We start from the raw sequence: 13,139 nt of genomic DNA on the forward strand, positions 1-13,139 counted from the left end.
TTGAATGAGGCCTATTCACTGAGAGGTAATTATACTATTTACAGAAATAGAGATGCCAGATAGGGAAGCGGATAAGGTGACAGATGGTGAAGGTGAAGTTGATTGTAGTTGGTTGGCTTTATATAGCGGCTGGGAGCCCATACCTTCCCACCTCTGTTTCCTACTGTGACAACAACTTGACTCAGAAAAAAAGTGAGCAATTTTCTGTTCACCAAAGGGCTTAGCCAGACAAAAGGGTAGAGTTTATTCAACTTCTGTAAAAAACAAACAAACAAACAAAAAAAAAAACAATTTCTTATTTGTCAGGCAGTGGCAAAGAAATCCCAAAAAGGGTGTTCTGCTGGGTTTACTTTTATTGAACAAGTAATTGGACAGACAGCATTGTGACCAGGGGATCTGTGGACACAGACTGAGTGGGGATGTCTCTGTGCCCTCTGATCGCAGAATCTAGGAGGAAAGAGATGGAGAAGACTGAAAGTCAGTGAGTCCATTCCCCCAACAGTCTCTATTGTTTTCTACAGTAAATAAGACGAGCTCTGAAGAATTCTTTGTATATACAGATGGTGAAGGTAGGCAGTTCAGAATCAAGATATAAATGGTCCCTCATGGCTTTCACCAATCCTTACATCATTTGACCTGGAAGAGAAGATGGGTAGGTTAGATGGAAGAAATTCAGAGATGTTATAGAAATGTGGGTTGTGCATTTATAGCTGTTCCATAATCAAAGAAATCCATAGATTCCTGCACTCTATCAAGGACTTACAATTTAAAATCATGTTTACATTTTATTCACTTGATTCAACGAGCCTTTATTGAGCACCCAGATTCTAGGTCCTAGATCATACTCCCTGTTGCGGTGGATGCAAAAATGAAGTCTATTCTCTATTACATGTGACCCTCATGCAAAGAAATAGGTGCTGTTAACATTATTTCACAGAGGAGCAAACTGAGCTTCAGAGAAGTTTAGTTGAATTCCCAAAGTCTCACATTTGGTCAGAACTTAAATCCAATTCCTCTAACACTATGTTTTGTTTTAGGCCATGAGAATATAACCAGCTATCTTCCTTGTCTGATTCATCCAATATTCATATACTCTTCAATCAACATTTAAAACATTAAATCAACACAATTTTTTTTAAAAGGGGGCAAGTGTGTCAGGCAGTTTTCTTCCATATAACTACACTTACCACCTGGAGCCCTAGTATCACTATCACTCCAAACTCAAACCTCCATTTCAACTTTCACATTGAAATTAAAATTGTGAGACTTCCTTTGGTTAGAAAATCTCAAGCTATGGTCTTGCCAAATCCTTGAAAGTCTTTGTCAGCAAATTAAGAAACTGGTTATTCACCACACAAAATAGTTTTGATATTTTCCTTAACCTAGTAATTTTTCCCCAGAGTAACTAATTTTTTTTAATTGAGATAATGCCTTCTCCAGAGTTCCAGATGCTTAGAATCTCCTGATACCAAAAGGATGGTGGCAGAACATAAGAAATAAAGTCAGAAGATCTACATTGGACTCAAGATACAATACTGAATAATGCTGATAAATTACAGAATTTCTTGCAGGATGATTTTCTATAAAATGGGAAAGATAACGATCTTTGCCCTAATTACAGGAGCATTGCGAGGATACAAAAGGAAAAAGCTCATGAAACTCTGAAGGGTTACATTCATCTTAGCAGTTACTGTATAACAGAAAGTCCTTCTTAGAGAGTAAGCAAAAGTATGGGTTCCAGGACCCTCAATCTATTTTTCCAGAAAAGTCTTTTATTCCATTCTTGGGAGTCCAGGCTCTCTTAGATTATCTTCTACCCAGGAACAATGGTCAGGCAATAGGTTACAACCTCTTGGATATGAGTCCAGAGTAGTTACCAGAGCAATGTTGAGCCAAGTCCCACCCGTATCACCTTGGTTATTCCAAAATCACAGCACTGAATCATAGAGGGAACTGAAATCACACCCAGGACACCTTTTGTTCTAATGACTTGATCCATCAGCTAACTTCATAAATAATTCCTGTCATTAATAATGCCTGATTTACACCTCTGGTGGAAAGAAATACACTCAAAAATGAACGGAAGGAACTCCTTTGCAAATGTTTTGTGCTTAGCCTGGCAAGATTCTTCATTATTTGAATAAATACATCTTATCATATGTTCCTATGGCAACTTCCCCCTAAAGCAGTTTTTGTCAAGTTGTCTAAATGAGATTGCAGTAAGGTGTTCCTAAGGTGTGGTCTATAAAATTTATATAAAGATTATTTCCCCCTTCCTGTTCTAGAATGTACGTGACCAGGTGTGTTTGTGAGATTAGGGGACAGTGTGTCCGTCAATACAATGAGGGGCAAATCCTTAAGAGTTTATAGGTAACAAGAGAGCAAACACAATATGGGGACTGGAGCAAAAACTGAAACCCTCTCTTTATAGACATGTAAAGACCCAGAGTAGATAGATGACTTTCTCAAGCCCAAGTGAGAAATTAAAATGTCCTGATTTCAGCCCATGCTCCACCGATTCTACCTGCCTTCCAGCTGTTAGTATGAAAGCAGCAAGAGCTTATAGCTCGTTTTTCCAGTTTCCAATATCAAGCACCACTGAGTAGTTCTTTTGAGTATGGTCTCATGTAGTGTTGTTTAAGATTCTCAAATGTGGCAGAACAGTTTCCAATTCCATATTGCCAAAGCTGGCAGTGGAAGGGAGTAAAATAACAATGTGGATAATAATAATTATCTATTCATTAAATATTGTTTACTTTAATTATTTTTGTGAATATCAAATATAAATGTATTAAGAGAGAATTTATTAAAGTAATTATAAATAAACACAGTGCCAGTGTGTGTTTCTCTAAAGCTAGTCATACTTTGGTCTCTTAGGCATAATAACAATAGTGATAATAACAATAAATGCCATTAATTTTTAGACACTGTGCCAAATGCTTAAAAGTCAGCACTTCTTGAATACTTTTAGTAACTCAGTAAGATCTTTAGTTTAAGTGAGCAATTTTCAACCTTCTTCATCTCATGACACACATAAGCAAATTAGTAAAATTCTGCGGCATACCAAAGTATGTATCTTTTGCTAATCTGACAAAAATTTAGGTATAATTTTGATTCTTTCACATCAGATGGCCATTGTACTGTTGGCTGTTGGCATTTTTTTAATTTGACAATCTAAAGGGAAAGAGGTCAGTGCCCCTGACTACACAGTCAGCTGTTGGATGTTTCACAAATTCTTCTAGCACAGCAGTTGAAAATTGCTGGTTTAAACATTTATGCAGTTTGCCAAAGGTCTCATATATGAAGACCATCAAAAACTAGAAATACCATATTTATCTGGTAACAAAAAAATTCTCTTATTTGAATAATCTCAGTTCCTCCTCCCCCCAAATTTCATATCATCTTGCTAAAGAAAGAGATTCCTCAAATAAAATCACCAGGGAGAATGTCAAACTCAATAATGTGTGCCAAAACATCCTTGTAGGAATTTAAATGAAAAGGTCAACTTTTCATTAGGGAAGATCATTTAATACAATGTAAAATGCAAGGATATGGGGGTTACACAGAAATGGTTTAAATCTAGTTCTGTTACTCTTTGACCTCTCTTGGTCTCTATCTCATTTTTTATTATAGACTATATAAAAGAAAACCTCTGTGAAATTGTTATTAGGGACATCACTACTAAAAAAAATCTATCCACTAAACATTTTAATGTTAACTACTTTATTATTATTCCCATATATTTCAGCAATTATTTAATTATCCACATCAACCGGCTCTAAAAACCGCAATCATGGTAGCCAGGGTACTTACAGATGCCGGCACGCTGAGAGGTGTTGTTTCTGGGATGCTGTTCTGCTCACATGGCCCTTCGCTGCGTATGCGTGTATTACTCTGGCGTATTCTAAAACAGAACAGAGGAATTTTCAGAGATGGGGAAAGAAAAACAACAAGGATTGGTGTGGGTGATAAATGTATTCATCCCTTAATTCTTAAAACTCTGTAAGACCCATGGATGGATTTCAAAAGATTAATGTGTCCATTGACATTATGCATAAAAATTGTTAATGTCACATCATTTTCTTTTCTTTTCTGAAAAGTAACTCTCTTCATATTATCAAAGCATTTTTTACCTCCAATTTTCAAAGGAAGTACTGCCTGGCATACAACAACAGTGTAGTGGAAAGAAAACTGTATTATGCCCAAAGCAACAAGGTTAAAATCCTGTCTGATCTGCTTCCTAGCTATGTGACTTTAAACAAATTAACTTAGCTTCAGATTCACACTCTGTGAAACTATCACCCCTCCATGGCAGGTAGTGAGAACTCAGAGAGCGGTGAATGTGAAAGTGCCTAGTCTGCAGATGTGAGATCACATAAAGCTCTCATATTCAGTTTTTATTCTAAGTATATTAAGTGTAGAGTAGTTTTTTCTTTTATGAGTTATTTGACTTAAAAGGACACATATGTAATTTCAAATATTTCTCTATAAGTGAAAAGCAGGAGATTTGGCTCATCCCCCTATTCTGGACATTGCTTATAGTGTCCTGAGAAGGATAGAATATCCACAGATTGTCATGTAAGTCTGGAGCGGGGTAAGGTGGAAAAATTAAGATTTATCACCGTGCTTTCACCTAAAGCTAGTCCAATGGAGGTTGGGAAAAGGTGAGGAATATGGATGGAGGTGAGTGTCAGATAGCAATTGAGAAAAAAAAAATAGTAATAACAAAGCTACCACCAATGCATGCAGTCTTAAACAAATCCTTTGTATTTAATTTAACATAATAATTCTTTGCAATACCCTGTAAAGTCAGTTGACTCAGAGAACTGTTTCTACTTCTCCAAGAAAGCAGCTGAATCTCAGCATGATGAGGTAACAGGCCCACAGATGCACAGATAGTTACAAATCTGAAAGCCAACGCCAACACTGGGTGTGCCATTTGCTCCAGTGAGCTTTCTTTTGCATGGGAACACTTCCTGCTCCAAGAAGATTTAAGGAGCATGGGAAATCTGTGACTATCTGGTAGTCCTAAGGCCCATTAGCAATCACAGGCTGGGCTAACTCTGCATAGCAATGATTTTTAACTCTTTCTATCAGACAAAGGATGGGTGACTCCCATAAGTATCCACAAGTTTATAGAGATTTTCTCTAATTCTTGTAACCCCACTACTTTTCTCCTTTTAATTCTACTCAGTAAAATATATAACCAATTTCAGTAAAGGGATAACATCAAATCTCCTTTATTTTAGATATTGATGATCACAAAATGTGATTTGAACTGTGATGATTAGTCATCTGATTGCAGCATGCCTCAAATCACTATCCATTTCACTGCCATGGGAAACACTATAGACAAGAGCTTCTACACTAGAAGAAATGATGGTGCGACTTGTATACTTACAGGTTTTCATGGCAGAGCATGCATGGGTTGTTGTATGTCTGGCCATCATCACCACAGACAGGCTGTAAATTCTTTGGGCACAGGTAACCCATCTTGGGCAATACTCTATAGTGTTTGCACATCTCAGAATCCTGAACAAGCAAAACATAAATCAGATTTGCTCCATGGCACTCAAGAGGGATGAGCCAGGGAAAGTCCCCTTCATTTCCTCCATCACATTTGAATAAATGACTAGCAACGAACCTGTCACATAGATCAAACAAACTCACATTATTTATTTCATAGCATTATTACATAAATTTAACCTCCCGGATTTGGCTTCCTTAAAATAGGAAGGATAAGTAGTAAATCAAGACATAAGGAAGAACAAAGCCATAAGAAAGCCAAAACTCTGTGATATTGGGCACAGATAAATGAGACATATCCATAAGAAGGATTCTAGAATGGTAATCATGCAAAAATAATATTATTTTATCTTAAATAAAGGCACTAGCTATATACAATCTAAAACAGAAAATACTAATCAGAGGCAAATACTAGTTATTGTATGAACTATTGAGTCTGCCATTAAATAAGAGGAAAGATTTATCTCACTTCTCTGAGCCTTTGTTTCTCATCTGAACAGCATGAACAATATGCTCTTGTCTCATATTGGTGTTTTAGGGGATCAAATCTGATAATGCATTTAAATGCATGCATAACACAGTGTTTGGTACACACTGAGGGCTCAGTATATGTTAATTGTCAGTATGTTTTCCAAAATTAAAGATATATCTTTCATGTAGAAGAGGGAATGTGTTTATTCTCTGTAGTCTTTTAGAAGTTTGATTTCAATAGTAACTTTATTAATTCAAGAAAATAGGGCCAAAGGAAAAATCAAACTTAAAAACAGAATTATAGAAGACTTAAATACAATTGTGTCAGTAATTACATTAAATAACAATAAGAATAAACATTCTAGTTACAGAACAGAGATTATCATACTAGAAAATAAAAAGACTCAACTATATAATGTTTATAAGAAGTATACTTTAAGTAAATATTTCTATTTCAACAAACAGAATAAAAAGTATTAGCAAAGATAAAGAAGATAATTTCTAATGATTAAAATAATAGTTTCATTAATAACAATCCCAAATATGCATGTACCTAAAATATAGTTTCAAAATATATGTGGTAAAAAAAATTGTCTAAAAGTAGAAATAGGTAACTTTACAAACATAAATGGAAATATTAACATACTTCTTTCAGTAATTGATAGCATAGCCAAAAATAAATAAGATATAGAATATCTGAAAAACAAAATTACCCGGTTTATCTTAGGTGATATTCATAGATCTCTATATCCAACAACTACAGGCTACACATTCTTTTCAAGTACACATGAAATTATTATCAAATAAACCTTTTGTTAGACAAGTATCAATACATTTCAAAAAATTAAAGTCATAAAATTTGTTTTATGACCCTAGTGGGATAATACTGATAATAAATGTGACAGTGATAAGGTTTCTAGGTAATCAGAAATTAAATAACACACTTTTATATAACTTACAACTCAAAGTAATCAGAATTTAGAAATGCTGTGAAGTGTATGATAATGAAAGTATAGAGTAACAAGTATAGCAGTTCTTGCATTGAGTTGAGAGAAACTTATAAGTACTATTTTTCTTAAATTAATAAAGTTATTATTGAAGTCACAGTGACAATATGGGCAAAAGCACTTGAGGCTGTACTGAATCAGCCCTTCCCAGGCCTTTTGGTGGAAATGAGATCCACAGGGGGCCAGTGGCAACACCCACCATAACCCCCTAATAAGAAAATTAAATTAATAAGTAGCTTTCCTAAAAGAGTCATTCTTACCAGAGAAGATTTGGGGGAATCTGAGCTGTCTTCCTCACTGGAAGATCTTGGTTGGGATGGCTTTTCTTGAAGTCTTGCCCTTTCCAAAGCTTCTTTTTGACTAAAAAAGAAAATAAAAAGTAATTTAAAGTTATGCCCACAAAAACTAGCTCCTATAACTTCCCGTGGGAAGTTAAGCAATTCCAATAAAACAGGATGGAACCCTAGAATATTCTATGTTTAAAACACAGAACACAGAGAGTGACCGGGGTGACATGTTAAGGAAAGTACATAGCAGGGCTCTGGTTTAGAGCTCTTATCACATAATATATGTGTAACCTTAGACACGCTGCTTAAATTCCTTGAGCTTAGATTTTCTAGAACATTAAAAAAAAAAGGTAGTATTGGTAATTCCTTCCTCAAAAAAAAAAAAAAAAGCAACATTCTACAAAGAGCTAAATGAACACTGATGATGACGATGGTGATAATTGTGATCCTTGTCCTCATTATCTGTCATGCCCATTGGTCCCCAAATATGGTTGTCCATCAGAATAACTTAGAAACCCTTTCTCAAAAACAAATTCCTTAGCTTTGGAGGTTGACTTTATATATTTGGAAGCATAAGTACATATTTATATATCTTTCTCTTTTGAGTCTGATCTAAGTTGGAACAAAACTCTGAAATAACTTCTTGTAATTACGATCTCAAGAGATAAAAAAAACAAAAACAAAAACAAAAAAAACAAAAAAACAAACAAAAAAAACCTTTTTTAAGTGACAGCTAGTAAATATCATGGTTAGATCTTACATCTGGATTTCCTGTCTCCAAATCCAAGCATTCTTCCTCCTATACCAGGTGTTGTCAAATTAAGGGTCTTGAATCTAAAATCGTAGTTTAAGGACCCCATATTTATTTAAAGGGCTTTTCTACAAATATAGTTCCCCCACATGCTGAAGGGGTCAGAGGGTACCCTTACTCACAAGACAGTTCTGCACATGTAGCACTTGTTCTTATACAGCCTCCCATCAGCACCACGCACAGGGTCATTCTCCCGAGTGCACAGGAGCTCGTCATTCCTTAGGTACGCCCGAAAGTTAGCACACTCGTCCTGGAAAATGAGAAAGAAGTGAGTGTGGCTGTTTCCCTTTAGCCTGGCGGTTTCCTCACATGGGGCTTGAGGAGGATTTCTCTTGGCTCTGGGCTCAGACTCACTGCACTTATCCTGGCAATGGAGGCCAAAGAATGCCCAGACTTCCCATTCTCTGTTCCTTTCGGAACCTCTTTGCACTGGTCCTGCAAATGCAAGGAAACACAAAACAATGCTTGATAGACCTTCTGGTCTCTCATGTCCTTTCCTTTCATCCTTCCTTTCCCCTGTTTGCCACATGAGGTGTACCCTTGACCAAAGGACATTCTCATAGGAATGTAACTCTACAAATGGGATTGATTATCACTGCTAAAGGACTGAATGACGATGTCTTCTTTGGAGTCTTGGAAAGCAAACAGAAAAGGCAGTATCATGCATGCATGCTATTGATTTGTTGATGCTGAGAAAATCATCTGGAGAAAACAGAAAAAGAGACATCAAGGACAGAAGGCAAGGCTTTGCGGTTCGATTATATTGCCTGTGCTATTAAATCAATGTCAGCAAGCCACCTGAAGCCTCCTTTCACATTTAGTGTCAGAGGAGGAGAAAAAGGATTCCACCCTTTATTTTTCAACCCACATTTCTCCCAAGATAAGAGACTAAAGTAATGACACACTGTTTGAGAATTTTGTAGAGAATTCTCTACAAAACTGAGAAAAACATAAAACCTCAGAGCCAGAAAAAAAAATAAAATCTTATTATGCCCAAAGAGACAATATGGGAAAAATCAATTTTCTTTGAGGTAAAACATTAGCATCTTCATTATCCCAACATTGGAATAGAATTCAAAATCTGAGGATGAAAAGTAAAATAGTTTTCTTGATATTTTTAAAGAAATAACCTTTTTATCATTTGAAGGTTGGTTGTGTGATTTTTCTTCATCTTTCTTTTTTCTGTCACTAGCTTCTCGGTCACTGCAGAAGAAAAAAGAATAGGGAAGTTTTTCCAGGATTATTATTGAATTTTTTAAACCAAGTGTTTCTCCAGTTCTAAATATTAACAAATTCAAGAGTTTTTTCATGTTTCAAAAATACCTAAAATAGTTTTGTTTGATTTTTTTACTAATGAATTCTGCTTGTTGGAATTTTCATAATTTATGGCAATGCTTTCAACCTCCCTCAATCCAATTACTATGCTGTCAGAATCACGTGATCCTCTTAGGCCATTACTCTTTCCTCCTAGTAGAATCTATTTATGGGCTTCATAGGGAGAGTTGCTTCATTTCTCCTTTTTACTTTTCTAATTAAAGCACAATTAAACTCTCCAGTATTGATTGTTCACTATATCGTTTTAGTGCTTTAAAGTTTATAAGCATGTTTCATATTATCTCCTCCAATGCCTATAAAAACTGTACTGTGAAATTACTCTTCCCTTCACATATAGGAGGTACGAGGCTCTGTAAAGTGAATTGGCCTGTCCCACGTTACTTAGCTGATAAGCTTCCTCTTTGAAAGCCAGTAATGTGGGCACAATCCACTAGCTCTCTTCTGATCCCACATGATGCTCAACATCAAAGTGAATTTCTTGTGAATGCGCTGTAGAAACTTACTATCCTCTTCTAAGGTAAGGAGCTGTTATTATATTTGTCACTTGTGCCTGGATTTCTAAATTAAGAACTGGTTGGGCTTATTTTGACATCAGGCACAACACATCAAACTGATCAATAAACCTCCTCACGTACAAGATGCTCTGACACATGGCACACTTGTTGACGTGCATCTTCCCGTATGGACCTCGGACCGGGTCGTTTTCTCTGGTGCAGACGAGCTTTCCGTCCCTCACCATGCTCCGGAATTCATGGCACTGGTCCTGCCAAAAGGAGCAAAGCAAGATGTTAGTAGTATGGTCTGAAGAACTGAAAACTGGATTGGCCGGTGAGGTCTAAACTCAAAACACTTCAGGGCGGAAGATATCTAGAGAAAATGAAATTTTAAAGATGGAATATGCTTTAAAGGCACTTTATTCAATATATATTCAGGGAGTTAGGATCCTCTCCACAACATCCCTCTCAAATAACTGTTTTTCCCCAATGGAATTTGCCTTCTGAGGCAGCCCATACCATTTTTATGCAGGTTTCTATTAGGCTGAGCTCAGAACCTGTCTCTCTACAACTGCACCATTATTCCACACAGAAAAAAATAACCTCAGAATGAATGAAATGAATGAAAAGATGCTCCTTGGGTAAAACATACTAAAATGTAAACATTTAGCTTTGTTCCCCAATAACAAAAACATTTAATCAAATCTGCATTATATTCCAGGTACTTTGTTGGGTGCTCTGATAGATTTCTTTAGTTGTCATAAAAATCCTATACAATAAACAGCATTATCCCTGTTTTACAGATCAGAAAAGTAAGCCTTGGAGAGAATAAGTAAAGTCTATGTTGCATTTGTGATTAAAAAATAAAATAAAATAAAATAAAATAAAATAAAATAAAAACTTGTTCAAACCACGCTGTTTTCCTTTTCTTCACTGCTTTTACCTGGCAGAAAATGAAACTCCTGTATATTTGTGAGAAGATGAAACTATTTCATTCCTAAAAAGAAGCCAAAGGAACTGGGTCCTTGGAATCTGGCCTCTGTTGAAAGCTTTGGACATCTCCATAAGATTTTCTTGAACTTCTGTTAAGCCCAAAGAGCCAAAGTAGACATGTGGAAAGATTACCTTCCAAATACTAGTAATGTAGATTATAGTTATCATTCTTTCTTTAAATTGTGATATACATAGACAACTCTAGACCTGCTTTTGCTGAGCACTTAAATTTTTTTTCTGGAATTCAATATCTGATTAACATATTAAATGTTTCACAGCTATCATTTTTAAAAGCTACTAGAATGATTTTCCTTTCCAGGTGCCCAGCATACCAACAAATATGTTTATGATAGCACTCATCTTCCTGAATTGCAACCTTTGCTTTATGGGTGCAATGTCTGGATCTTCCATTTATTATCTGTCTGTAGTTATCTTCTCTGAGTTTTTTCTGAACTGTGAAATTGGAAAAATACCAGCCACTGCATAGATTTGGGGTTGGCTTAAATAAGATAATGCAAATGCTTTGTAAAGCTTATCTCACTTTACATGAGTAGTAAGACTACAGTTCCCTTCTTGACACACACACACACACACACACACACACACACACACACACAATATCTGGACATTTTATATATATATACATACAGAGAGGATTTTTAAAAATTTTCCATTTGTAAAATAGATAATAAATAATTGAAAAAAAGTAACAGGATTACAAATAGAATAATTGGCCAGTAGATATCACTCGAGGCTGTACAATACAGCCTTTTCACAAAACTATTCATTTACCAAAATGCATAGCAGACATTGCCAACGTATTTTTAAAACTGGTAACTATTACTAAGTTTCATTTTGTTTAGTCAATAAAGACAGTGAAAAGTTGCCTCATTGATGGGAAAACTTTCCTGGGGAAATTTTACGCTTCTAATTGGCACTCAGAGATGGGTTTTAAGAGAGTGTGCTGTGCTATATATTGTGTAGGCGTGTAAAGCATTGACATCATGTGTTCAAGTACAAAATTGAACACAAGATGGCACTGTAATGCCAAGAATTTATGATCATGAGCTCTAATGATACATGATTTCTTATTTGTAACTTTTACTTGGTTATTTTGTTTTTGTCTTAAAACTTCAGAAAAGAAATTTACTTGATACCAACAATAATTTGACAACTGTCACTGGCCGTATAGATGGTCGTAATTGCATCAGAGGTGCTCTTAGGGCATTGATTAACATGCTATTTCTTTGCAAGACATGGCCATGTCTTTCTTGTTTACCATTGTTATAGTTATAATGACTACAACAGAGTAGGCATTTCTTAAATATTTGTTGGATAAATTAACCATACAACAACCATCCAAATTTAAGTATTGGCATATATTACCTGTTTTTCATTGCTCCTTTCTGTTGTGTTTTGCCTGTCGTTGTCTTCTTTCTTTTTTCTTTCAGCTGCTTCCTTTTCCCTGGAGGAAAAGAATGGAAAGAAACATTTCAACCAAAGTGGACAACTACCTCATTAATTACGAGGCTTTAAAAATGTGTCATTTTCTCAAATTGATGAGAAATCATCATTATACTTTAAGACTCACAATTAAAGGCCCATTTTTAAAATTTAACTTCTTTAATGTTTTGAGTATTACATAAGTCTCCTTTTCCCCCAGTGATCTTTCCCTGGCCACCCCATCCCAGCACATGCCCTCACCGCCCCCTGACCCCCGTTTGTGTCTACCGGTTGTGTTCATATGCATGCATACAAGTCCTCTGGTTGATCTCTTACCACCTTCCTTTTACCCCCAACCCTTTTAACTCCCCACCCCTGTCTTCCCTTATAGGTTAGACAGTCTATTAGATGCTTCTATTGCTCTGATTCTGTTTTAAAGGCCCATTTTTGAAAAAAATACTCACAGTTTTTCCTTACACATTGCACACTTGTTGCCATGTGTCTTGCCATTTGAATCACGGACAGGATCACTTTCTCGGGTGCAGATAAGTTGTCCATTTTTCATTTGGCCTCTAAATTCATCACAGGGATCCTGAAAAGAAGGGCAGATTATATTAGGTAGGACTGCTTTCATACAATATTTGATTGGGCTCTGAAATCTGAAGATTTGGGTGTCTCTCTCTATGGAACTTTCCCTTTCCCTCAGGCATATCTTGCTTCTCTCCTTCTCCTAAGTTCCAATGGCCTTTCTTTTGCTTCTGTAACTTGTTCC

At 36.0% G+C, this 13,139-nt stretch overlaps 1 protein-coding gene across 6 annotated transcripts in view; it reads right to left on the minus strand.

Moving 5' to 3' along the window:
• Positions 1–283: 283 nt before the first annotated feature.
• The window catches only part of SPINK5 (serine peptidase inhibitor Kazal type 5), a gene marked incomplete at its 3' end in the record, with an annotated part of 66,955 nt that continues 54,099 nt past the window's right edge, over positions 284–13,139 (minus strand). For 4 of the 6 annotated variants that reach the window (XM_084885435.1, XM_084885433.1, XM_084885434.1 and 1 more), the window contains 10 exons: positions 12,832–12,959; positions 12,311–12,389; positions 10,073–10,200; positions 9,233–9,305; positions 8,457–8,537; positions 8,225–8,352; positions 7,265–7,364; positions 5,402–5,532; positions 3,814–3,904; positions 284–636 (listed from right to left, as the gene is read on the minus strand). In XM_084885435.1, coding sequence (XP_084741561.1) covers positions 628–636; positions 3,814–3,904; positions 5,402–5,532; positions 7,265–7,364; positions 8,225–8,352; positions 8,457–8,537; positions 9,233–9,305; positions 10,073–10,200; positions 12,311–12,389; positions 12,832–12,959 — 948 coding nt within the window. Of the gene's footprint in view, positions 637–3,813; positions 3,905–5,397; positions 5,533–7,264; positions 7,365–8,224; positions 8,353–8,456; positions 8,538–9,232; positions 9,306–10,072; positions 10,201–12,310; positions 12,390–12,831; positions 12,960–13,139 lie in introns of those variants that run through there. The other 2 variants (XM_084885432.1, XM_084885436.1) reach the window with 2 other exon arrangements.

The sequence above is a fragment of the Pipistrellus hanaki genome (assembly GCF_964339955.1).
Source record: "Pipistrellus hanaki genome assembly, chromosome: 5".
Taxonomy (NCBI): domain Eukaryota; kingdom Metazoa; phylum Chordata; class Mammalia; order Chiroptera; family Vespertilionidae; genus Pipistrellus; species Pipistrellus hanaki.